This window comes from Equus caballus, chromosome X, assembly GCF_041296265.1.
Source record: "Equus caballus isolate H_3958 breed thoroughbred chromosome X, TB-T2T, whole genome shotgun sequence".
In the NCBI taxonomy this organism is placed as follows: Eukaryota; Metazoa; Chordata; class Mammalia; order Perissodactyla; family Equidae; genus Equus; species Equus caballus.
The window spans coordinates 142,653,697-142,679,155 of NC_091715.1; the positions used below are offsets into that span (position 1 = coordinate 142,653,697).

Consider the following 25,459-nt stretch of genomic DNA (forward strand, 5'->3'; position numbering starts at 1 on the left):
GGGATTTCTGGGGTCTGGTTCCACTCCACTACTGACTGGTTGTGACAGTAGACACACAGCAAACACTCCTCTCTGTGCCTCAGCATCTCCATCTTTACCTGGTTGGGGGAAGTGTTCTGAGTCTGATGGTGTCTAGGAACCTTCTAGCTCTGACTAGGTGAGGCTAGAATGATGGGCAACGTGAAAGGGACATGGAGGGGGGCAGCAGCATAGGACCAAGTAAGGGAATCAGTAAAAGGAGGCCACCCACTTGGCCACTCCTTCCCTTCAGCTCTCCACATGATGCATGCTTGGTGGTCTGGGAGTCATGGATGGGAGAGGGGATGAGACAAAGGTTCAGGCCAATGATTTAAGATTTAAAACCTGAGCTGTGAACAAACTTGAATACCCGAGAAACCAGCCACACTTTCCATGCTTTGCTGATATATTTATTGACATATTTCCCCTTTTCAGGTGATGGTGACAAAAAGCAGATGGATCCCACACCCTACCCACCACCCCAGTAAAATACAGACACAGATTTCATTGAGCATATACAAGCATTGGGGCATGTCCAAATTCACCTCACTGGGTTACCAGAGCCAGGAGAGGCTCGATCTTGGGGGCAGTCTGAGCACCTGAGGCCCAGGAATTGAGCAGCCCAATGCTTAAGAGAGGCTGCCACTCTGGGCTATGCCACTGGGGTGCCAGCAGAGGCTATAGAATTGAATCATGGTGAACAGAGCTGCCGAGCCCTGTCATGTGGTCTACAAGGTGACAGTGGGCTCATGGGTAGTTTCCAGTGAGATCCCCAGTCCCATAGAAATCTGTGCCCCAGGGTTCTCATCTGCAAAATGGGGATAAGAATCCTGCCCTGAATATATCACAGGGCTATGGTGAGGCTCAAAATAGAAATAATTTGTCAAAAGTGCTCTGCAAAAGGTAAAGTGCTGTACAAATTTAAGGGAGTTCAATTGATTGATTGTGATTGTGAGAGTGCCCCAGGGATAAGAGTGGACTGGCTCATGGGTCCAGGGGCCAAGAAAGTGGCAGAACTCCTATGCTGTGCCTTAGGTAGGCACCAATCAATGCAAGTAATGCCTGCTGCAAAGCAGAGTTCTCTTAGTTTCTTGGCCCTGGGAAGTCACCATGGCCTAGCACCTGGGTTGAGGCTGGGAAAGTCACTGGGGAAGTTACAGAAAGAGTCACAGGGGTCAAGAAGGAGGAAGAAGGTGGCATACAAAGCAGGGGGTCATTACTATTATCACACACTAAAATAGATACCCACTGGATGCAAGCATTGGATTGGTGGTGCAGATGAGAGATGGAGGCGGGCGGCAGGGGAGAAGGAGGTGTCACAGCAGCAGAGGGAGGGATACTGTCCCAAAGAGGCTCAATTGCTGTCTCCCCTCTCCTAAAGGATAATGCAAGTGTCTGTCTATCTGCAGGGGAAGGGAGGGCAGGGAGCTAGAACCAAGAATATAATAATCTGAGCTAAGTATGGGGGTCCCCATCCCCTGTTACACTGCTGCCCAGCATCTTACGGAGGTGTCAGGAACAGGCAAGCAGCTGGTCTGTGCACTTTGAGGCTGAGGCCAGAGCTGGGCCTGGAGCACCACAAAGGCAGTATTGGGTTTCTGGAAAAAGGCAGTCGTGGTCAGCACTGTTGGGAGATAGTTAATCTGCTCATATACGGGCACGGTCTTAAGGAGCTGGTCACCGAGAGCCTATGATTTTTAAGCCTGAGCATCATAAGTGCCCCTTGAAGAATAGAGAGGTGGCTCATTTTACTTGAAAGGGGCTGCCAAGGAGATTCAGTGAATGGGCCAGGTAGGGAAGAGGGCCAGCAAAGACCAGTTCTCTGCAGGCTTATATTTGGGGAATGGGGAAGGAAAGACACTCTAGTTGCTCCTGCTGCTGCTGCTTTCCCCCAACTCCCTTGGCAAGGGGTGCAGGACCTCCTGGGGAACTAGGAAGGCTACCTCACAGGGTACCAGCTGGTACTTACAGGTTAAGGCAAACAAGCCAGTAGAGCACATTGAAGAAAAAGAAGGACACTGGGAAAACAACTCGCGAGTAGTTATCCAAGCGGTAGATGTGGATGAAGAGGCGGCCCTGCTGCCAGATACTGCCCTTACAACTGCGGACCACGCAGAGGTACTTCTTGAACCACCTGCAGCAGCCGCCATGGCGCCGGGTGCTACGTGGGCTGAGGGACTGCCAGGCTGGGCAGGATGGGGCCTCCTCTTCATCACTCTCCTCAGAGTCGTCGATCTCGCACACAAAAGCCTCCTGATGCTGGCGGGCATGGGGACGGGTAAGGGCACGGGGACGAGGCTGAAATGGACAAGCGAAGAAGTAAGACAAAGTCAAGGGAAGAAGAACCAAGCCTAGGTGCTGCCTCAGGAGTTTCTGGAGATTCTGTCCTTGGCACACTGTTTCTTTCCCCCCAGAGGTCCCCCCATCACATCAGAAAGTTTATTCAAGTCCTCACCAAAACCCAGGTTACCCCCATTACTCAGTGAGCGGGCCACCATGTGTCGTGTGTCCTAGTGCCCTCACTTGCATGCCTCCGTACTCCAAAGCCTTGCCACCACTCCCATACCCAGGTCATACATGGCGAAGTCTTGGAGAAGCACGGGGTATTCTCCAGCTGTAGGTCAAGAAGTTGAGCACAGCAAACTCCATCAGAGCACAGAAGCAGAAGAAGAAGCACATGGCAATATAGAAATCCAAGGTTGTGATATAGGAGACACGTGGGAAATTCCTCCGGGAAAAGGTGCCCAGTGTGGTCATGGTGAGTACAGAGGTGACTCCTGGGAAAGACAGGAGTGGAGATGGGCTCAGCTACTGATCCATATGTTGTGCTGCTGAAAGGACCTCTGATAAGGCAATTCTATGCCCAGGGGTATGTCCACCTTATCCACTTACCTAAAGAGGTCCTGGCAGGAGCAGACTCTTTCTTGATCCAAAAGGAAACCCAGGAGACCATTGTGGTCACAAAAGAAGGAATATAGTTTTGAAAGGTAACAAAGCCAAAATGCCTGCTCACATTGAAGAAAAGCGTCATCACCATGAAATCACCTAAAAAACATAAAAAATACCACTTCATTACAGCACTGACATGAGGGTCTCCCCCAGGCAGGACAGGCACATTAAGGGTCTCATCGTTCAGCTCATGGATCCCCACCACAGTCCTAGGATAGGGGCACATTATTGCAATGCCACACACAAAGGATCAGAAGAAGCCCAGAGAGGAGACACACTGCAAGACCCATGGTCAGTTAAGAGCTAAGCCAGGGCCAGAACCTTAATCACTTCTTTCTCAGTTCACTTTCCCACATCCCACATCTGTCTTTCTAGGGTGGCAGAAGAGTCAGATGAAAGTGAAAAAGAATCACTCAGCCCTCTAGATATCAGGACCACACAGCTCATGTCCAGATGGCTGACTGAGGCCTTCACATCCATTGAGGTGCCATATCTAGTCTGCAGAATCACAGTCTTACATCTGTGCTGCTGGCCCTTGCAATGTAGGCTCTCAGGAAATGAGCCACGGGCAGCTTGTGCTGTGGTGGGTGAAGCACAGAATCCATTCAGCCTCCTTCCTATACATTTATATGCTGGTGAAATGCCTTAATTAACACTGTTCCATCAGTAGCCAAAAGAAATCACCCGCCTACCCCCAAACCCCTGGTGGTTCCCTGCTCTTCAAGAGCTGTAGAATCAAGTATACACTGTAATATGACATTAAAGGCCCACCACAATCTGACTCCAACTGACATCTTATTCACAGAGGTACACATACACACCTTACCCTCAGCTAATCCCATCTTCTCTCAGAAGCCCTGAGAAAGCTTGCATATATACACCAATATTCAAACCCTGGACTCCCTGTTCTTAGTCTACTGTCCTAAGCCAAATGGAGTGTTCTGAGAAAATATAAGAATTAGTTGAAAGTGAACATTTCAGCCAGCGCTCCAGATATCAGGTCTGCAGAGTATACATACACAAGGCAGACCGAGGTCTTCACATTCACTTGGGCATCATGTCTTTGATGTTGACTCACACCCTAGATAGTGATGGCTTCTACAGGACCTGATGACAACCTACATCTCCAGTTGGCATCTGCTGTTGTACCCTCAATGCTGCCTTATACTCTGACACACTCATCCCAAACACTCTGCATGCTCATCATGACTCCAAGGATTTGGGGGGCTTTTCTGAACCCAGAACATCCCTCTTCAGTCTCAACATCATATTGGATTTGTAATAGTTCAAATTCTGGCTCCTTAGTGAAGCTAAGCTCCAAACTTCCACCTCAGTGATGCTGCAGAATTACTTGGCCTTGAATTAGGTGGGCTTTTAATCCCCTTCAGGGTAGGGCTCATGTGAGCCCTGTGGCTTTGCTCCAGCCCATCTAAGCCCAGCACAGCCTGGAACCTAGCAGATGCTCAGCAACTCTTGCTGCTGCCTTGCAACAGCTTTGTAAAGCAGACCAGAACACTAACCTGTCCAGGTGTCTTCCTAATTTGGAAATCAGGTCTAGGTATGTTGGAGATGAATGAGAAGAGTAGCCTTTCCTACTCACTTTGGCAGCACTGAAACTCAAGGGGCAAGACTTTTTAGAATCTTCTGGGAAAAGGCAAGGACGTAGCCTGAGGTCAGTGGAATACCTGTGTCCAGAGTAGTAGCTTTGGGGATAGAACTCCTACTCCAGGGCTTCTGAAGGGACTACTCACACCTGCCTACCAGCCAGAATGTATTTATCAAGTTCTTAGTTCTCTTGCGTGGGGTCTTGACTGCAATTTAAGACATCCCTATTTAGCTACAACCACTTCCTGCAAAACTTTGCTGAGTTTATATATTCTTGTTACAAGAAGATTTATTTGCTGAGTTTATATATTCTTGTTACAAGAAGATTTATTATCCTATCAGCTTTTTCTATTTTTATTTTATTTATTCCAGCCAAAGAAGAACCTTCTCTACTTGTCAAGAGATGGAAATTTGTCTTTAAAGGCCAAGAGAAGGATACTAGCACATACTTTCTTATTCCTGAGGAATGGGGGAGCATGGGTAAGGAAAAAAAGATAAAAAGATATCTGGGGCTGAGGAGCCAAAGCAAAAAGAAAAAAAAAAAACATTAAAGATGCTTTTTGCTCTTATCTGCTTTGGCCAGACCACAGTTGGTCACTGCACTGTCAGAACACAATTAAAAAGACTGTGTCCAAAGGACCAAGACTAGAAGGATGAGTAGACCCAAAGCTTTGAAGAACAAGGGAAGAAAAATAAAGTAGGGCTGTATAGCCTATAAAGGACTATGACCCAGCGCTGGAACCATGATACTGGTCCTTTCATCTTGACCTTGTGGAAGAGTGACTGGACTTACCGTAAGCTCAGTAGTTCTAGGGAAAAAAGAACTAAGTCCAATGGGTGGAATTTCCAGAGACTTCGATTTCAATGAACAGGGAGAGTTTTCTGAAGGACAGAGTTGTCTAGAGAAGAAAAAAGACTCCTTCGCAAAATGTGAAATCCTGATCACAGGTAAGATTCCATCAGAGGCTCAACAGCCACCAGTGAAGGATTAACTCACTCACTGGGGGCAAAGCTGGACTCTCTGAGAGCCTCTTGAAGCAGAGATTCTCTAGTTCAAGGCCCAAGGTGGCCAGAGTAGTAAGCTACCACTGCATTCTGAACCCTTAAGAGTTGAGTACGTAAGTCTGCTCCTGATGGAGAGAATTTTCCAGGGGCCAACTGGAAGGGTTTGGGACAGGTTCCAAAGATAACTATGATAATGGAGACACCATGATTCAAGGTCAACTAGTCTCTAGCAGAAGAGAAAGAAGCCCTCCACATTTCACCCCAAGATCTCTCCTCTCTCCCAAGGAAGGCTGGTGCTTACCTATTACTGCTTCGGTGATGATGCTGGCTCTGGGGCTTTGTAGTCACTAGGGCACCATTTTGAAACAATGCACAACCATCTACTAAACGGAACCACTAGTGACTTGAAAGCCCCTGGCCCTTGTCTCCTCTGCTGCTTTTGATGATGGGTCCCCAGTTGTCTGGGGAAACTGAGGTGTAGAAAGGCAAGAGGCAGGCCCATGGTTAGCTGGCAGAAGAGCAAGGATCCTGAGTCAAAGGTAGTAAAACTGCTTAGCCAGAGCCCCCGAAGAAAAAGAAAGCATTTGTAAAGCATCCCTCTGCCCATGCCTAGCACTGTGCAAGCAAAGCTCTAGCCAGATGAGCATGAGCTATCTCTCACTTAGTGACCAACTCAACAAGAGAGACAAAAGTAGATTTTCTGCCTAGCCACACGGAAGCAAAGCAAGATGCCTCCCATGGCAATTGGCTGGTTGGGTGACTGGCTCCAACTGCAGTCTGGAAAAGGTGAGGGCAGTGTCTCCACTGCCCTGACTTGGTCAGTACATGTGAAGAGGGTTTCCAGGGCTGCTCTGGGAGAACCCTGGGGATATCTCTTGGCTCCTCATTTAGATCACTTAAGAACACAAGCAAAGATGCTCACGTCTAGTTGGGAGCTTAAGTTTAAGAGACCCAGGACCCTCCCTTTTAGTCATTGTTAGGGACAAGTTCAGAAAACCAATGATTACCATGTCCATTTTGAATCTACCATGAAGCCTATGACAGGAATCTGTGCTTGTCAGAGCTGCTCCTTTGAAATAAATGTTGATGCAGCACCTGCTGAAACTTCCTCCATACTATCCCGGCCCTCACCTAGCTGCCATTAAAATTCTAGCCACCACCTCTTGTTAAGATGGACTTTTCTTCCCACTCAACCAGCCTAAATTGGTTCTGGGTATGGAGAACTCACATGAGCTTCAGTCCCCAAAGTCATCTGAGTAGGTCAGCTGTAACAAAGACCTTGAAATTAATGGGTCTGCATGACAAAGCTAGTTGTAAATTTTGACAGCAATAAAACTTTATCTACTTACCTACCCTCTCCAGGACTTGGCAAAGCACTTACTTCTTTGCAGAAAGTCTCAGTTTCCTCTGCAAACAGTTGTAAGTGCTTAGCATTTACAAGACAAGAGCCATGTTCTACAGTATTTCCATGGGATTATTACACAGCATTTATTTATATGGATGGCCACCTCCAGTCATTCCTACCACCTTCCTGGGCCTCTGCCTAGCTCTGGCTGCAAAAGTGCACTTACCAGCTTGGGTTGAGATAGTTTCAGTCTCATTGCTCACTCCTGTAAAATCAAACTGGAATAGCTTCCAGGAATTATTCTCATGTATTTCAACCTCGAAATTTTCCCACTTGTAGATCATCTCATTCTCAGGATAGGAAACTGTAAAGCAACATGGAAAGGAGGGTCATGTGAGTCTGGGTAGCCCAGTTGAGGTCTCCACCAGCATGGAGTCTGAGCAATGGCTTGGAGTCCTGACTCTGGCCTCACCAGTTGTATGACCTCACCTCTCTTACCTCATTGTTGATGTCCATTCTATTAGCGCATTTACAGAACATTTCTCAGTACTGCGCCCTGTGCTGGAAATACAGAGATGAGCAAGGCAGAAGCCCTACCCTCAGGCATTCACATTTTATTGAGTAAGACAGTGCACATACATCTGTAATTGCTGGAATTGCTCTGAGAAACCTCTGCTCACGGGACAGTGGGGAAACAGAGGAGGGAAAGATCACTTTGGGACACACCCAGAAAAGACTTCATAGAGTAGGTGATATTCCCAATAAGTCTTAAAAGTTGAGTAAATATTTTCTGCATGGATGAGGCTAAAGGGGTGAGGACGGTTTCTATGCACAGAAAGGTGAAAATGCCTGATTTATTATAGAAATTCCAAAAGTTCAGGATGGTTAGCTCACAGAGGATAGATGAGGTGTAGGAGTGAATAGCAGGGGCCAGTTCATGAAGGGCCTCGAGGGTCATTTTAAGGAATGTGGAATTGATCCATGAGGGTTCTGGAAAGATTTGAAACTAAGAAGTGAGCTGGTCTAGATGATGCTTCAGCCAGGTCACTGTGGTCATTATATGAGGATGGCCTGTTTGTCAGGGAGACCAGTTATGAGAGGCCAGGGCAGTAATCCAGGCACAATAAAATGAATGAATGCAGGAGTCAAAGCTGTGGCAGTGAGAATGCAGAGAAACAGAATCAATAGATATTCGGGAGGGAACACCAACAGGATATGTTGATTGATTAGATATAGGGGGTGAAGGAGAAAAAAGCATCAAAGTTCTTGGTTTGGACAACTGAGTGGGTGATGGTGCCTTTCAATGAGACAGATGGGAACACAAAAGCAACACATTTGTTTTGAGGGTAGCAGCTGGGGGGAGACAATGTATTTAGTTTGGGACATGTTCAGTCTCAAAGTGAAGATGTTAAAAAAGTCCAAGTGGAAGATGACAAAGACCTGGTGACAGTGGAGATGGAGAGGAACAGACATACTTGAGATACATTTCAGAGGCCAGTGACTGACTTGAGATGGGGTGGAAGGGAGAAGGAGGGATCCAACATGAGGCCCAGGTTAAGCAACACAGTATCGTCAGCAGGAAAAGAGATGAAGATGCATTAGGAGGCCCTAGGAAACCTTGGCACCATCTTAGGAGAAAAGCAGAAGCAGAAAAATATGAAGGACAAGGATGAGAAAAAGAAGGGGCCCAGCATGACTCTGGGGCCCCAGAAACCTAAGAAGGTACTCACAGCTAGAGAAAGACAGAGGGCAAGAGTGAGAATCCATTGGAAATTTGAGCATGTGGAGTGAGCATCCAGCATCAATGGTCATCCTGGAAGGGAGAAAGGAGCCTCATTAGGCTAGCCCTGAGCACTCAGATATCCACCCAACTTGGACCTGGGGACCACCACCAATGAGTGGCAACAGTGGTATTTGAGATAAAGAGCTCAAAAGAGAGACAAAAAGAGAGGAAGAACAGCTTGGACATATCTGGCTACTCTGGTCTCCACCATCAGAGAAATGTATGGACCAACTAGGATGAGCTCTTGTTTCTTGTCCATACGAGCTTCCAGGACCCGCCAACATCCTCCCACTCTCTACCACCTCCCTGCCCCCACACCATCCCCTGCCAGGCATTCAGGTATCTAGCCTGGTGTTAGGTATCTTTCCAACTGCTGTGCTGCTGCTCCGCCTGGACAATTCCATCACCGTGGACGTGTCTTTACATCCAGTGCCCACTTGGGATGGAATCGTCCAGGCAATACAGACATACTGGTACATTCTAGTTGGAGGAGCTCTGGACTGGGAGCCAAGTAACTGGGTACCAGTTCCAGCTCTTCCACACACTTGGTCTGTGGCCTTAAGCAATATCTTTCTACTTTGAAGCCTTACTGTCTGTGTCTGTACATGAAGGGGTTGAACTTATGGTCTCGGAAAGCTTGAAGGGCCCTTAGAAGTAACATTCAGGATGAAACTTCTGCCCATGGTCCTTTGGTGAAAATTCTCAGAAGGGGAGGAAGATTCCCAAGAGGTAAGACTTCAGAGACTTGACATACCTAATTGTGTACAACACCTTGCCATCCTTGTGGATGCGGACCATCTGGTTGGGCATGGTGATCATATGCTCTTGGGTCCTCTTAGAATTCCTAAAAAAGGTGTCCGGGATCCATAACTGGCTCACCATGTTGCCACTCAGGACAAAGCTCTCAAAGCTGCCATTGTAACGGAGGCGTTCATCATACCAGGTCTGGTAGAAGGTGATGTCAATGGTGTATTCCTGGTGAGAAGAATAGAAAAGCACACACTTGGGGCTGTGCAAACAAAGAACATCCCCATGCCATCCTGCGATGGGCCTGCGAAGCAGACAAAACCCACTTAGATTGCACAGGGGAAAGCAGCATGAGTTTGGCTGTAGGAGCTTTCTACTTCCAGGTATTCTCAAAAGAAAGGAACATTCCCAAATGGATAACAGTCTGGGAAGACACATTTCATCTAGAAACAGATAGGCAATGGTGGCTTAATCGCATTGGCTAGGCTCATCCTGTCACTACTCCCTTGTAGGGCTGTGGTGCTACTCCAGCCAGGTCAGCACCTTCTCAGCCCCCACACTCCCACAGCAAATTGAAGATCTCAGCTCAGAATCATTTTAAACAGTCATAAACACACATACCTTTGACTGCATATTGTGAAGTTTCCCCTTTCAGCTTTTATTTAGGGAGCAGAGACGTTAATTAACCTCAATCCTTCATTCTCCAGAATTATATTTAAAAATGAAGAGAAATGTCTATTTAGTGTCATGTTTTTTGAATCATTTTTTTTGTTTTGTTTTTCCTTTTACACAAGGGCACCTAACCTCTGAATGTGTGTGTGCATATGCATAGATGTATTGATGATTATTTGGTCTTCAGATATTGTCTATCCCATCAACAGTCTGTTAAACATCAAGAAGGATGTTTAATAGGAAGAAGTATGAGAAGTTAGTAGTTTGCACCATGGTATTGAAGGGAGAAAAAATAGACCGCAATAAAACTACAAGCAGCTTGAACAGCAAGTACCAGAACCAGGCCAAGGTAGAACCTTGAGGGCTAGCCCAGCCCCCTTTACTTTAGAATAGAGACACTGAGGCTCAAAGAGAAAGGAGCCTGTCCAAAATCACACAAACAGTTAATGGCAGCACACTGGCTCTGATGCTCAGAGCTCCATTACCACGGCCTTTCCCTGGGACGACGTTCACCAATCTCCCTCTCCAGTGCTTATATCACTTGCACCAACAATCCCTCTGGGTACCAAGGTCCTACTTTCCTCTGCAGGATTCCTAGGTCTTTCCCCTGAGTTATCCTGCATCAAACAATGAACACCAACCAGAAATCCACAACCCTGGAGGTCAGTAAGAGCCCTCAGGGGAAAGGTCAAGACAATTCCCACTTGTCTCTGCAGTCCAGGCCAAAAGGAGGTGAAAGTCACTGCCAAATTGTCAGGATCCAGCCTCCAAGACTGGGAATGTTCCCCGGAGTAGTCCAGAGAAAGAGACAGAAAAAATCTGGCAGAGCCTGGCTACTGTTCACATGAGAGCCCCCAGCCCTGCCCTGCCCTGCCCAGTCCCACCAGCCTTCACAATTGACCTTCAGCGTTTCCGCGGTACCGGTGGCTGCCAGTCCCAATTTCGCCTGCAGAGCCTCCTTCGTTCCTAGGCCATGTGAACTGCTTGGTAGCCAGGGGAAGGCTTCCCCTCCACAATCCACACTGTGCTCCTTCTCTGTGTTATGGTACTTCAACTGAGCACTTAATTTCTATTTAACAAGATACCAATTCTAAGTTCATTATACATCAACAGATAACTAATGGTTCAATTTTTCCCCAGTTTGACAAGGGAGCTTGGGCTGTACATCTCTTTTAGCTCAGCTGAAACTCTAGAAATTTGGTGTCAAGCAAGTGGCTTAATTAGAATTACTTGCAATAATTACCACAGTGAGAAGCAGCCTCAGCAACTGTTGATGCTGTGATGGGCAGTTGCTCCTAAACTGGTCACTGCCTTCTAAGCTCAGGCTAGGTGTTTCAAAAGTTTAGCCAGGAGACTAGTAGAAACATTTGATTTAAATCCACATGCTGTAGGCTCAGGTTTCTCTCTCTGAGGACAAATCCTGGGCTCTATACAACATCTAATTGACTGAAGGGTATTAGAACTCCCCTCAAACAACCTTTTACACATGGCCAACAGAATACTGGAGATTCAGCACCTTGCTAAGAGGCTCAGTTGCCTCAAACATAAAATGAGGATCCCAGTGGCAGCCCTACCTGCCACAAAGGCTATCACAAGGATCCAAGAAGACAAGTATGCTCTGTTCATTGGCAAGTGCTGTGGCTGTGTGAGATAGACGTGTGCTCCCTCCTCACCAAGCACAGGACTCTAGGTTGTCACAAGGGAAAAGTAGGCTGTACAAAAACTGGGACCTCCCACAGCTTTAAAGAATTATTTGGAACTATGAAGAAGGCCAGACTTCTTGGGGAAATTTAAGACCACATGAGTGTTTGAAATCTTCTAAAGGCACCTGGCCCAGGCTAAAGCACTAACTTACTGGACAAAGAAGATCAAGCTGTTGGCTCCTCTTTGGACCAGTTCTGTATAGCATGCCAGGTCCTGTGACTGCCGAGTTATTAGACTATCCCTCAGTCTTGTTAGGTATCAGCACTTCCTGGCACCTCAGGTGAGGCCAATGCTGCCAACATTAATAGGCACAAAGCAAGGAGAGAGAGGGCATTCAGCTACTGTGAGTGGGACTACTGCTCTGCTGCCACAGGGCTTTTACGGATGATAGAAATTAGTTTTCCAAAATTATATCTTACACAAATAGCAAGGAGATTGTAGCCACAAATTTTCCACTACTCTTCAGGCCACTTCCTCCATGCCCCCACCAAAGACCTGAAAGGTCCATTTCCTATTAAGAGTAAACAGGAGCCGTGATGGTGGAACCACGGACCTCAACCTCTGGCTCTTGCTCAAAACCAAATGTTTCTCAGTTTATCAACAATTTTAATCGAACTGATTGCTAAAGTCATATTCATTTAGTGGTAAGCACATTAATAACAGCAAAAACCAAATCTGACATGAAAGGAGGCGGAAAAAACTTTAAAATGTCGACAGAAACTCACTAAGATCTGCTTTCATACTTCTCTTCTTGTTATTTCCAAGCATTCCACTCTAGGAGTTACAAGCCTCTACTAGCTCCAACAGGAGAACATCATGGCTGTCAAGGCAGACTCTATGATGGCCCAGCAATGATCTTCACCTCCTGGCGTCCGTGTGTAATTCCCTCCACCTGACTGTGGGCTGGACCTAATGACGTGCTTCTAATGAACAGAATACCACAGAAGCAATGAGACGTCACTCCCAAAATTAGATTATAAAAGTTCGTGGCTTCCATCTTGGGCACCTTTTCTCACACTCGCACTCATTCTTAGGGAAGCCAGCTGCCATGTTGTGAGCTACCCTGTGGAGAGGCCCACATGGCAAGGACTGTGGGAGGCCTCCAGACAACAGCCAGAGAAGAACTGAATCCTGTCAACAACTATGTGAGAGCTTGGAAGTGGATCTTCCTTCAGTTGAGCCTTCGGATGAGACCCTAGCCCCAACTGACACCTTAATTGCAGCCTTATGAGAGACTCTGAAACAGAGGACCCAGCTAAGTCATACGGATTTCTAACCCACACAAGCTGTGAGCTAATGAGTATTTGTTGTTTTAAGACACTGCGTTTTGGGGTAATTTGTTACATAGCAATATATAAGTACACTGTGCCTCAAGAACCGGGTAGCCAAACAAAGCATCACAGGGGAAAACTTCACTCTTTCACTCAGCCTATGTAAACACCTTGATCTTCCACGAATGGTTATTTACCTTTGAGTGTCTATTTACAAGTCCTATCTCAGAGACTAGACTGTGAGCTCACCCAAACACAAGGCACTTGTCACGTACTGATAGGTATGCTAAAACTGTGTCTTACCTGGCCTCGGCCAAGTCCATGGCTGCGATGAAGTTGGTTACCACAGCATTCCTCATTATCAGGCTCGGCAGATGAAAGTGACTTCTATAGAACATCTTTCATAATTAATTTGCTCAGCTAACATATACTGAGTCCTTGACATCAAGGAGCCCATAGTTGAGAGAGCAAGGCAGACATAGAGCACATAATTATGACACAACGAGGTAGGGAAAACCAGGAAAAGAACTGTGATATAAACTAGAAAGATCTGAGTGCCAAAGAGAGAAGTGTGGTGTAAGAAGAGGGCAATGAACAGCTGTAGAGGTCAGGGAAGATGCCTATGAAAGAGATGTCATTTGAGCTACACCTGAAGGATAAGGCTTATGACAAGTAGAAAATTGGAGCAATGGCATCCCAGATAGGAAACAGCTTGAACAAAGGCTCGGAAGTACAAAATGGTCTTGGAACATCTATACTCTAGTGTGACTAGAGCACGTGGTCTCTAAAGAGATGAAAAGAAATAAAACCAGAGCACTGGGTTGGCCCCAGCCATGGAGGACCTTGACTGTTAGAATGTGGGGTTGAACATCATACTTTAAGCAGGACCAGGACAGGAGGCACATCACTCAAGTGGCCAAGTTAGTAGGTGGACTGGGGTAGGCAGAGACTTTCACTTTTGCATATTTCAGGTGGGAGATAATGAAGGCTAACTGGGGACAGTATTGGCACTAGGATGATAGCAGTGGAAAAGGAGAGAAGGAACCAGCGCAAAATTAGAGAAACAGTCTTAGAGCAAGAGTTGGTAACTATAGACTTAGGTCCATAAAAGTCATTACCAGAATAAAAGAGCCATTCAATCGTGGTGTTTAAAGTTGCTTTATTATTTTTATTTTGAGTGAAAGACTGGAAAATATAGTCAGGATTCTGAAGGTCCTCTTCAGGCAGCGAAGGACTTACCTTTTCTAGCCTCCTTCTCAAGTCGGTGTTGGTTAAAATCTCTCCCCCCACAAAACTCTTGTTACAGATACACAAAGTATGTGAAAGGCCCCAAGGGTCAGCTCCCTGGGCTCGGAGATACTGTCATCAAAGCTCAGTACTCACCATGTCCAGGATAGAGATGGGACCAAGGGTGTTGACAGAGAGCTCCACAGTGACCACAGTTGGCTTTTCTGTAAAGGAAGCAGAAGTGGCAGAGGTAAGTGTTAATCTGGGGCATGGGGTAGAGGAGGGTATGAGAAAGGGGAGCTGGGTAAGGATTGGACTACACAGGCTCAACATCTGATTTTCTTTCTGTCTTTGTTCTTTCATGGCAAGACTCAATTCATAAACTGTTAACAGCTAGACATACCTCAAAGGTCAATCTAGTCCAGTCATCTGATTTTCTATTTGGAAAAACTAAGAGTGAGAGGAGAGAAAAGTCTAGAATAAGATTTTTTTCCCCTGCTTTTTTCTCCCCAAATCCCCCCAGTACATAGTTGTATATTTTAGTTGTGGGTCCTTCTAGTTGTGGCATGTGGGATGCCGTCTCAACATGGCCTAATGAACGGTGCCATGTCCACGCCCAGGACCCAAAGCCTGGGCCGCTGAAGCGGAACGCGCAGACTTAACCACTCGGCCACGGGGCCGGCCCATAGAATAAGATTAAGGGCATTTCTGAGACTAGAGTTGATATCTCTTACCAGACAGGTCAGCAACAGCTGTTCCTGCCCACATGCATGGCACTCCACCTGCGCCCCAGGCCCATTATCCACACTTACGCCCTCAACCTTCCACCTCCAGAGGGCAAAGAACTATGTTCCGCTACTCACCACCAATGCCAGGGCGCAGTTTGTGGTCATAGTTATTCAGGATACTGTTCAGGATCTGAGTGGCTGCTGGCAGTTTGCCAAGTGTGCCCTGGGTACCAATAGCAGCGGGCTTTGTTTCTTCAGAGGGGAGCTTCTTTTCGGAAGCCTGGGGCTTGGGGCCATAGACGTCATCATCAGGGGCAGAGGGTCCCTTCTCCCATTCAACATGAGGTCCCTCAATCCTAGAACATACAAACAAAAAAACGAAGCTTTGTCCTCCACTCTGTAGGAGCCCCAGCTGGTGCCTCTTGGGACAGAAGCAAAGCAAAATAAGTCTGCAACCCACAGCAGAGTTAAAGAGTGACTGGTAACAGTAAATTATGAGCCAGCAACAGATTATACTTGTTAATTTCTTCTAAATCTTGCTGCTCTTTGGGAACTTTCCATGCTATCCCTCTTTTATGTTAATTGTTTATCTAAAAAAAAATCAATACCTAAACCAAGCTCGAGATTTTAAAAGAATTTTTCAGTGTAAAATGAAGAGGGCATTGGTGTGTGAGCTCTGACTAACCAGCTGCCGTTACTTGCCTTGGTCTCCAGTCTGCCTGGCCAGCACCAAATGGGAGCAAACGGGCAGGCAGAGGGCCAGGACTGCTGAGGAATGCTCCAGAAAGCCACAGCAGCCTCTTCCAGAGAGGACTAGAATGCTGTGGGAATATTCTGCATTTCTTTGCTTTTGTGATACTCATTATATAGGAGTTGAGGGCCAGGGGTCAGGGTAAGCTCTAAGCACTAAGAAAAGACAGGAGTCCTTCACCCATAGACTGTCGTCCAGGAAACAGGTGGCCAACAGGAGTCCAATCCGAGCGCTACAGCCATGCACCAGAACCAAAAATAAGAATTAAATGAAATAAAACAAAAATTTAAAAAGCTATCTGCCAATGCATGGAACACACCGATGGTGTTAGAAGTCAGGGTCATACTACCTTTGCTGGGAGACAGTGAGGAAGGGAGCACCAGGGGCTTCTGAGGTTCTGGTCACGCTCCAGTCCCTGATGTAGGTGTCTTGACAGCGGTGTGGTCATTTTCTGACAACTCATCAGCCTTTCACTTATGATTTAAGCATTTTTCTGCATATATGTTCTAATTGAATAAAAAGTGTTTTGAAAAATAGAAATGCTAATAAAAATCTGCTAATATATGGACCTTATTTGGATCCTGACTTTAAAAGGAAAACTGTAAAAACAAAACAAAAAACATTTATGACACAATAGGGGACATGTGAACACTGGATAGTTTCTTCAGCATGAAGAAATTATTCTAAAATTTTTGGTGTAATAGTGGTACTTTATCATGTTTTTTGAGTCCTTAGGACTAGAAATACATATTATAATAATACATATTAAAATAAATACATATTGAAATACATATAAAACAATATGATGTCTGAGATTTGCTTTAAAATAATTTAAACTGGAAATAGAAAGTGGGTGGGGTACAGAGAAAAGAGTGACCATGAGCTCCACAATTAATGAGGCTGGTGATGGGTACATGGGGATTCATTCTACTGTTCCCTCTATTTTATATATCTTTTAAAATATTTACAATTAGAAGCTTTTTAAAAAGCAACCAGCAAAATTAATCTGTGATGTTGGAAGGCAGGAGAGTGGTTTCCTTTGGAGAGGAGAGTGTACTGGGAGGAGGCATGTGGTGAGGCCTGGTGGGGGAGAGGACTGGCAATGTTCTATTTCCTGGTCTAGGTGCTGGTTATATGGCCATGTTTACTTTGTGAAAATCCACTGAGCTGTTCACTCATGATTTCTATACTTTTATATTTGTATGTTACACTTCCAAAATGATTTTATTTTTTTAAAAAAGGCCATCAAGCAACTTACTTCCCAAAATAAAGGGTTAACAGGGCAAGACACATGGACATGACCTCTGTACTGAAGACCAAGGGATTGCCAACTTGAGCAGCAAAATGCATTTTCCTACAATATTTCAAGTTCTAGAATTGCTTAACTGGTGTACAGATGTGCCAAGCCTATGCCATTTCTCATGTCTGACGTGGCTAATTCCCACTGTGGGCAAGGGAAGAACTGGGCTTGGGCAAAGCAGTTTCCATTTCCAAACACCACATTCAGAGACGTCCTCTTTCCCTGAGGCTCTCCCCCTAGTCCTCTGAAAAGATAATGCCAGCTACGTTGGGAGGGCAGGAGAGAGAATAGTGAAGGGCCTGAGACCTTGCAAAATGAGTGACTTGCCAGGGAGCACGACACAATCAGGATTGGTACTGTCAGCCAAGACTACCCAAGAGCCCTCACAGCCCCTCCGAGAAGTTTGAAGCCAACGACAAGAACCCCAAGGTTTAAGAGGCAAATAAATAAACAAGCAAAAGCCTGGGGACCACCGAAGCTCCCGTTACCACACTACGTCTGCAATGAAAATGATATCAGAGGGTCTTGAGGTCGCTGTAATCCTACAATTAGCTTTTGCAAGTAAAAAACACAAAAAAACACTCTCCTCCTGGGATCCTTGTGGTTAAGGAGCTGCTGACAATGCACACGTTTCCTCAGCCAGACATTAAGCCCACTTTCAGGGATAGAAATAATAAAAACTTGAAAAAAAAACTCATGCCCTGGACTAATGGGATCTCGCCACGGGGCCTTTTCAGACACCCATATCCCTCCAGATGTGATGGTCCAAGATGGAGCTGAATCTCTGCATCCCCCTCCTCCCACTGAGGAGGCTGATTCAATGGGCTGACAGGAGGGAAGGCAACAAGAGAAGGGTCACTGGATTGCTTTTTCCAAATTAGCCATCTTTTTCATCTTACAGATGGAGAAACTGAGTCCCAGATGGGAGAAGGGCTGTGCCCAAAGTCGCACAACGAATTTGAGGCTGAGCCTGGCCCAGAGCAAGGTTTCCTGGTTCAGTGTGGCCCTTGCCAGTATACCCCACTGCCACCTCCTCAGCTCTTGCCTGACATCACAGGTTGCCATGTTGACAGTGTCTGAACAGCAGTTACTGCAGCTCTTCCCCATGACTAGAAGGGTAGTTGCCATCTCAACAGCCCCCCTTCCTGCTGTTTTCCTCTCTGCTCCCCCTCCCTCCTTCTGCCTCCCCCATCCCTTTTTTGCCCCTAGCCAGTCACCATGTCAGCTTTCCTAACCAGTGCAATTCACATCTGAAGGAATATGGATGACTGGAAATTCCCAGCAGGCGCTCAGGAATATTTACTAAGCCCCTGCTGAGGTCAGCCCCCTTGAGCGCCAGTGAGCCAGCAGGGAGCCACACAGCCCCTCCCTTGAGGAGCTAAAGCACTCTGGGGTGGAGAGAGAAGCCATCTCCCCTCTCCCCAAAATAGACAAGCAAGACACAAACTCAGTGCCATGGAGACTTCAAGAATGTTCCACAGGTCAGGAAGCTTAGGAACTTGTGATAGTTCACACCCAACCGTCTAAAAAATATGAAGCAGTCATCTTCCACCCAAAAAGCCAGAAATGCAGGGGACAACCTTCCCAGAAAAGTCCCAGGGCCAGAAGAAGGTGTGAGGGGAGCGGTTGCTCAAGGGGGAAACATGCTGCCAGCCTTTGGAAAAGCGGGGAGGGATTGAAATCTAGGACTTAAACCATAGACCTCAGAAAATAACATTCGCGGCCTCTAGCTCCAGTCTGCCCAAGACTCAGCAGGGTGTCTGGGGGAATAAGGAAGGAAGGGGGAGGATGGCAGCAGGAGGGGTTGGGGTGGATAGCTGGGGCAGGAACCCTTAGACTAAACCAGGACTCATGCCTGGGACTGGCACCAAGACGAGCAGCGGGAAGGGACGCAAGTAAAGTCAGAGTTGTTTGGCACAGTCCCTGGTGCTCAGTAAGGCGCTGAGAAAAAAAATTTCTAAGAGAAGACAGACTAGCCAACACTCAAACATTTTAGGCGCAGTTTCGCTCCCCCAGCCCGCGAGCCTTTCTGGGCGTCACCTTCCCAAAGTCCTCCCCAGTCCCGTTACCCCACGGGCCGCTCGCCTCTTCCTATGGAAGACTCAGAGAGGGAGGGGCATGCTCGTTCCCAGGCCGCTGCAGTGGTCTGGAGAGTGGGAGTCCGGGAACGAGAGCCGCCAGGGGACAGGCATCCCGCCTTCTTTCCTGGGCGCCCTTTCAGGGGCCCGGGGCGCCTGTCCTAGAGGGAGCCGGGTGGAGGCTGGTCGCGCGTCGAGGGCCAGGGGGCAAGGTGCGCGCGGGGCTCGCAGAACGCCTGGGTGCGGGGGTCCCTGGAGCCAGATTCGCTCCCGGAGAGAGGGAGCTGGGTGCGGAGGACGCCTGGGTCCCAGGATGGAGACTCACCTCGAAGGGAGAATTATGGACATGCCCAGGAGGATCAGGAGAACTTTGGTCAACATCGTGGCGGGGACCGGCGCGACCACCTGTATGGCGGTCGCTGCACACGGTCTGGCTGCGCCAAGCGAGGCGTGGAGCGTTTTGCTGCGCTCCAACTTTCACTCCTCCCCCTCGCCCCGCCCCGCCCCGGGTCCTCCACCTTGGCCCCGCCCCCTGAGCCCCGATGGAAATCGACGACGACGACGTGTACGCTGCTGCGGCAGAGGAGCGGGGGTGGGGCGGGGAGGGAGGTAGCTTTGGCCGGCGGGCAGAGGAGGAGGGAGACGAGGAGGGAGCCCTGGCACCAGGGACCCCGGCCCCTGCCACCACCACTGTGGCGCTGCCAGCCGGCGCGGGGAAGGGCAGAGGGAGGGAGGAGAGGGGGAGCTAGTGGCTCGGGGGCCCCAGGCGGGGGAAACCGGCGGCCCTTGGCTGCGGCTGGAAGGGCAGTCACAGACTGGGCCTGAAAGGGGCGAGATGGGGTCTGAGTGGGCTTCTGCCTCCTCTATAACTCCCTCCAGTCCGCTGGTGCTCCACGGGGTCGAACTATGGCCTCTAGCCCTTGGCTCCCCCCACCACCACCTGTTGCACCCCATAGCTTCCCCAAGTCGCCTGGCCTCTGAAATTTCCCCCGCCCTCACTCGACAACTTCCAGTCCTTCAGAGCACATCTCTTGGCATCCAAAGGGAGCTGGGTAACTGGCACCTTCCTTGGCACAGGGGAAAAAGAGACTTGGGATTCTCCCCAGCAAGCTCTGACCTGAGCTACACAGGTAGTATTTGGGATCTGGGGAGGACCCGCCAACAGACGACCAGGCTGAGGCATTCACTGGAGGACTTTCTCTGAACCCCATGGAGACACTGATGCAATGTGGCTCCCAGTTCAGCCCTGGAGCCTGTGTGTGAGACCTGGGGTTGGGGGGACCTTGGAAACCCCCTCTCCAATGCTGGCTCGCCAAATCTTTCTGGAGACTTGGCTCCTGGTCATGTCAGAAGAAGTGAGAAGACATGAGGGTCGTGGTGGGGGTCAGTACCCCATTCAAGGAGGACATCTCTAGAGTCTCCAGCATCCTGGGACTTCATCTTTCTTGCTTAGACCCTCATGATTCACTTCAGAGGGGAAGGGATTACAGAGATTTGCCTAACAAGCTGATGCCAAACACTACCAGCACCCTACCTGTTCCTCTAGAAGGGGTTGTGTGCATCCCAGCTGGTGCGATGGCTCTTTGGAGAGGCTTCGCTGTACCACGCTAATCTGACACACCCTTTCCATTACCCTACCCTGTCCCATCCCTCTGCTTTGTCGTCTTCACAATGGAAGCTTTTCTTGGGCGTTTTTTTTTTTTTTTTAGCTTGTTTGTGTTGGGTTTCCCCCACTGGAGTAAGCTCAGTGACAAAAACCAAACCATAAAACATGTTCATCTGGTTTTCTACCGTATCCCTGAAACTCAGATAAGTTCTGGGCACACAGTAGGCACTTTGCAAATATTTGTTACTGGCCTGTGTGTAGCTGTGCGTGCCCTAGTGCCACCGAGGTCACGGGCACCTGGGCTCCCTTCACACTCATGCAAGAGAAAAGGAAAGACCTCAGGACACATTCAGGTCTCTTGTGTGTTTGATTCCTTGCCCTGTGGCAGGACCAACTTCATGGGTATGTGACCTGTGCGGTTCCACAGGGCCCTGCACACTAAAGGGCTCCACACTTTGTTTAATGCTTGGCTGTCGTTTCCTTGAAATTCTTAATTTTTGAACAAGTGGCCCTGCATTTTCATTTTTCCCCAGGCCCTGCAAATTATGTAGCTGCTCTTGCCCTGGGGAGACGTGCTGCAGAGCAGGGAACAGGCTAACAGAGAGCATTCCTGAGCCTACTAGGAAGAGAAAGCTGCCCGACCATCTGCCTGCCTTTCTCTCCAGCACCAGACTGCTGCAGAGAGGGAAAATTCTGCACTTAGGGTAGTCTGCCTTGGACTTGAAGTGTCTTATGTGCATGCCTCTTCCTCCGCTGACATTGCAGCTCCAGGAGATGGAGGTTTGTCTGATTTACCTGTATTCCCCTGAGTTGAGTGCCGTGCCCAATGACCAGTAGGCATTAATCATATTTGCTGAATGAGTGACTGAATCCAAGGCAGCCAAACAAGGCAAGCCATTACAGCTTTGTCATCAGAGGCCCCCATGGGGGAGGGGACACCTTTCTCTTACAGGTTGAGACTAATCACACTTGCTGTCTTCCTTATAAACTTCATCCACAGATGGCTGGAGGACCTGTTGAAACTCCTGAGCCTTATTGTTGTGTTGCAGCTCTCCAAGTATTTCCCGCATGCTGGAGTGTGCTGGGCCTGGACTGGGTGATGGAGGAATATGCAGCAAGCCCTCAGACAGAGTCTTGGCTGTCACACATGTGGTTCAAGAGAGGAGAGGGGACTTCTCTCAGAAATTACTAGCACAAGATAGAAAGTTGTGATTGTCCTGGAGTTCCTAGGAAGACCCGCCTCCCTCTGGCTGGGCAATCCTGAAAGCTGCATGCAGGCAGGAGGAGCCTGTACTTCACATGAACTTGAGCCTTGCAGCAATAAATGGGTCTTACAGGCAGAGGTGCAGAGATGGACATTCCAAGCAGGCAGCTAGTCAAGGTGTTGAAATCAGAAATGCGTGGTGCTTGATAGACATCAAGGAGCAGTTTTCTGGGAGCATTTGTGTGAAGAGGCATTGTGGGAGGTAAAGCTGGAGTAGGAGGCTGGATAGGCTAGTGCTGGGTCTTGAACGCCAAGCCAAGAAACTGCACTTTATTTTGTAGGCAAAGGGGCAGTTACAGAAGAGTTTTGAACAGGGACATTGCATGTCAGAACTGTTCTTCACGAAGATTCCTCTGGAGGGAGCAGGCAAGAATGTTTGCAGGACAGACAGACTGGGGCCTCTTTTCTCCCAAAAAGGAGTTGTACAGATCTGAATGACAGCAGAGCCATGGGGATGGTTAGAAGGGAGAGAGCAAAATTGGGGAGGTTTAATTGACATGATTGATGGCTCATTAGATGGAGTGGGGAAGGAGACAAAGGAGAGAAGATTGCTGGAGAAGACACAGGGTCTCAGGTGAGCAGGGTGGCAGAACAGAAATAAGGAAAAGCAGGAAGAGGGGGATGGGCTTCTAGTCACGGTGATGACAACAGTCCCTTGCATTTTGCATTTCACTTTCTAATGTTCCAAAAACATTCACATTTATTGTCTAGGGGTGTGTGTGTGTGTGTGTGTGTGTGCCCACTTCTCTGTCCTAGGCTGTTTGTACTTCAAATATGTCTCTTTTCAACTTGATATGCAAATTGGATATAAACAAAAAAGTTAATATAGCAGCTGTATTTTTATAACTAAATCAAGCTACCCATTGATCATAATAGCTGTCAACAACTCCCTTGTCAGTTGTGAATAATCACATTTAATAACCAACATCAAACCATCACGTGTCCTGCTATACATGTGGTTTAATGGTGAAAGAAGAGCTTCTGGTCATAAAGTCTATGTGTTCTGCCCTAGCTTGGTGAAAACTGTAACACATGCACAACTTGCTCTTCCTATTAGGCCAAGGGAAAAATACCAGCCCTGACAAGTTGTGCAAGACCCTCAGCTTGTTAAGTATCTGAGCTTGCAGCAAGACCAAGATGCCTGGGACACTGGAGAAAGAACTATCTGTAAGGCTAAGCCAGGAGCTGAAGTGGATGAAGGGGCAAGCAGGGGGCAGCCAGACTTCAGAGCAAATAGACAGTGAAGGCAGAGGCAACACAGGGCACTGATTAGGCCTCTGCGCTCCACTAGGCAAGGCTGGGTTTGAATTTCAGATCCTCCACCAGATACTAGCTAAATGACCATGAGTAAGTCACTTAAAGTCCCTTGAGCCCCATGTTCCTCATGTGTAAAATGGGAGGTACAGTGCTTTCTACCTCACATGGTATTGGGATGATTCAGTGGCATAGACCATGTGAAGCATTTAGCACAGTGTCTGGCACATGGTCAGTACGCAACAAAACTTATGTGCCATTATCGCCATTACTATTATTAGTTTATAAACAGCAGTGCAGACACACCTGGTATCCCTGAGGTCTTGAACAGCACCTAGGAAGTGCCTGACCAGGGAGCAAGAGCCCAGCCCCAGACATACACTGCAGAGCAAGGCTGCTGTCCCAAGACAGTGGAAACGGAGTACACAAAACAGGACTGTAGCCCTCGGGGAACTGGACCACTGAGTGAGCACCCTAGGCTGGTGGTACTCAGATCCAGTCTACAAGGGAGAAGAGAGACATGGCTGGGGATGGAAATTGAGAGTCACCAGCACATGGGTACCATTCAGAGCCATGGGACCGGATGTGATCGCCCAGGGAGAAAGAAGAGGGCATAAGCCTGAATCCTGAGAGGGCTGTCACAGCAGCCAACAGAAGAGAGGGGTGTTTTTATTAGGATGGCCGGCTCAACAACATTTCAATGAGAAAACGATTGAAGGGTGCCCACTGAGTTTATCAACAGGGAGGTCATTGCTGAGTTTGGCATGAGCTGCTGCAGTGGAGCAGTGAGGTGGGGGGCAGTTCACAGAGGCTTGAGGAGTACAGGAGAGGGGCAGTAAGAGAAAGGAGGGTATAAGTGTAGACAGCTGATTTGAGAAGTCTGACTGGAAAGCAGGGAGGGCTGTCACTGTCTCCCCGACCAAATATGGGGAGGGGGCCTTAACACAGGGACCATGTCTGATTCTTCTCTGGGCCCCTAGGGTCTCGCCCAAGGCCTTGGAGAGGAAGAGACAGAGATTCAAGGGAGGAGGTACCAATGGTAGTAAATGCTGCTGGGCAGCAGCTGAGAATGATGAGGGCTGGAAAGTGTCTTCTGTGAGGAGTGAATGTGTGAGGTGAGTATGTGAGGTCAGAAAACATAGAGAACTTCTCAGGAAGTTTACCATGAAGGAGGACAGAGTGCAACAGATAGAGGGAATATTTGAAACATTTTGATTTTTGTGTTTTAAATATGAATGAGTCATAAGCATGTTTATAGGCTGAGAGAAAGAAGCCAATTGAGGGTAATAAGAATGAAAGTGTAGAAAGGAGAAGGAAGTCTTTAAGGAGATAGTTGGGTATGGTCAGAGGCCATGTGCAAAATTGGTTTACTAGTGGAGAATGAATACCTCTTCCTCAGAGGAGGGAGGGAGGGAAGAAGAGTAGAGGGAAGAGACAGTCTCATTCATTTATTCGACCAACATTTGTTACCATGTGCCAGGCACTGTTCTAGGTGCTAAAGAAAGGAGAAAAAGGCTTTACTGCAGAGAGAGGAGTCCGAACATAAAAAATGCATATAATAGGCAAATATATAGCACATTAGAGGGTAATAAATTATTTGGAGAAAAATAACAAGCAGAGTAAGGTAAGTAGGATTGGGAGTCCTGGGGAGAGTGGATTACGGTTTTACATAGGATGATCAGAAAGAGCATCACTGAGTAGGTGGCACTGGGCTAAGCAAATATCCAAAGGAACAAACAGTGAAAATCACCTAAGGTTAGAGTGTGCTTGGCATGTTCCAGGAACAACAGGAAAGCCAGTGTGGCTGGAGTAGAGTGAACAAGGAGGAAATAGTAGGAGATGAGGTCAAAAAGATAATGGGTGGGGCTGACAAATCATTTAGTCATGTAGTCATTGAAAGCATGTTAACTTTTACTCTGCTTAAAAACAGGAGTCATTGGGAGAGTTATGAGCAGAGGAGTGACATAATATGGCTTACTGTTTTTTAAGGACCACTGTGTTTGGAATAAACTGATGATGGCAAAGATAAAAACAGGAGGCAATTGTAGTAATCCAGAAAAGAGATGACTGTGGCTTGAAACAGGGTGATAGCACTGGATAAATAGTGAGAAGTGTTCAGACTCTGGATATACCTTGAAGGTAGAGCCAACAG

General features: G+C 47.6%; 1 protein-coding gene and 1 non-coding gene across 2 annotated transcripts; both read right to left on the reverse strand.

Moving 5' to 3' along the window:
• Positions 1 to 406: 406 nt before the first annotated feature.
• On the reverse strand, positions 407 to 19,671 carry GABRE (gamma-aminobutyric acid type A receptor subunit epsilon). The gene is made up of 9 exons (XM_001505074.5): positions 19,509 to 19,671; positions 15,190 to 15,410; positions 14,483 to 14,550; positions 9,460 to 9,680; positions 8,653 to 8,735; positions 7,149 to 7,286; positions 2,911 to 3,063; positions 2,596 to 2,795; positions 407 to 2,316 (listed from the first exon to the last, which is right to left on the reverse strand). The coding sequence occupies exons 1-9, from the start codon at positions 19,562 to 19,564 to the stop codon at positions 1,984 to 1,986; spliced, it is 1,473 nt and encodes a 490-aa protein (XP_001505124.1). The 5' UTR covers positions 19,565 to 19,671; the 3' UTR covers positions 407 to 1,983.
• MIR224 (microRNA mir-224) lies at positions 5,911 to 5,991 on the reverse strand. The gene has a single exon (NR_033082.1). It is a non-coding gene; the product is annotated as a microRNA mir-224 (primary transcript).
• Positions 19,672 to 25,459: the final 5,788 nt, after the last annotated feature.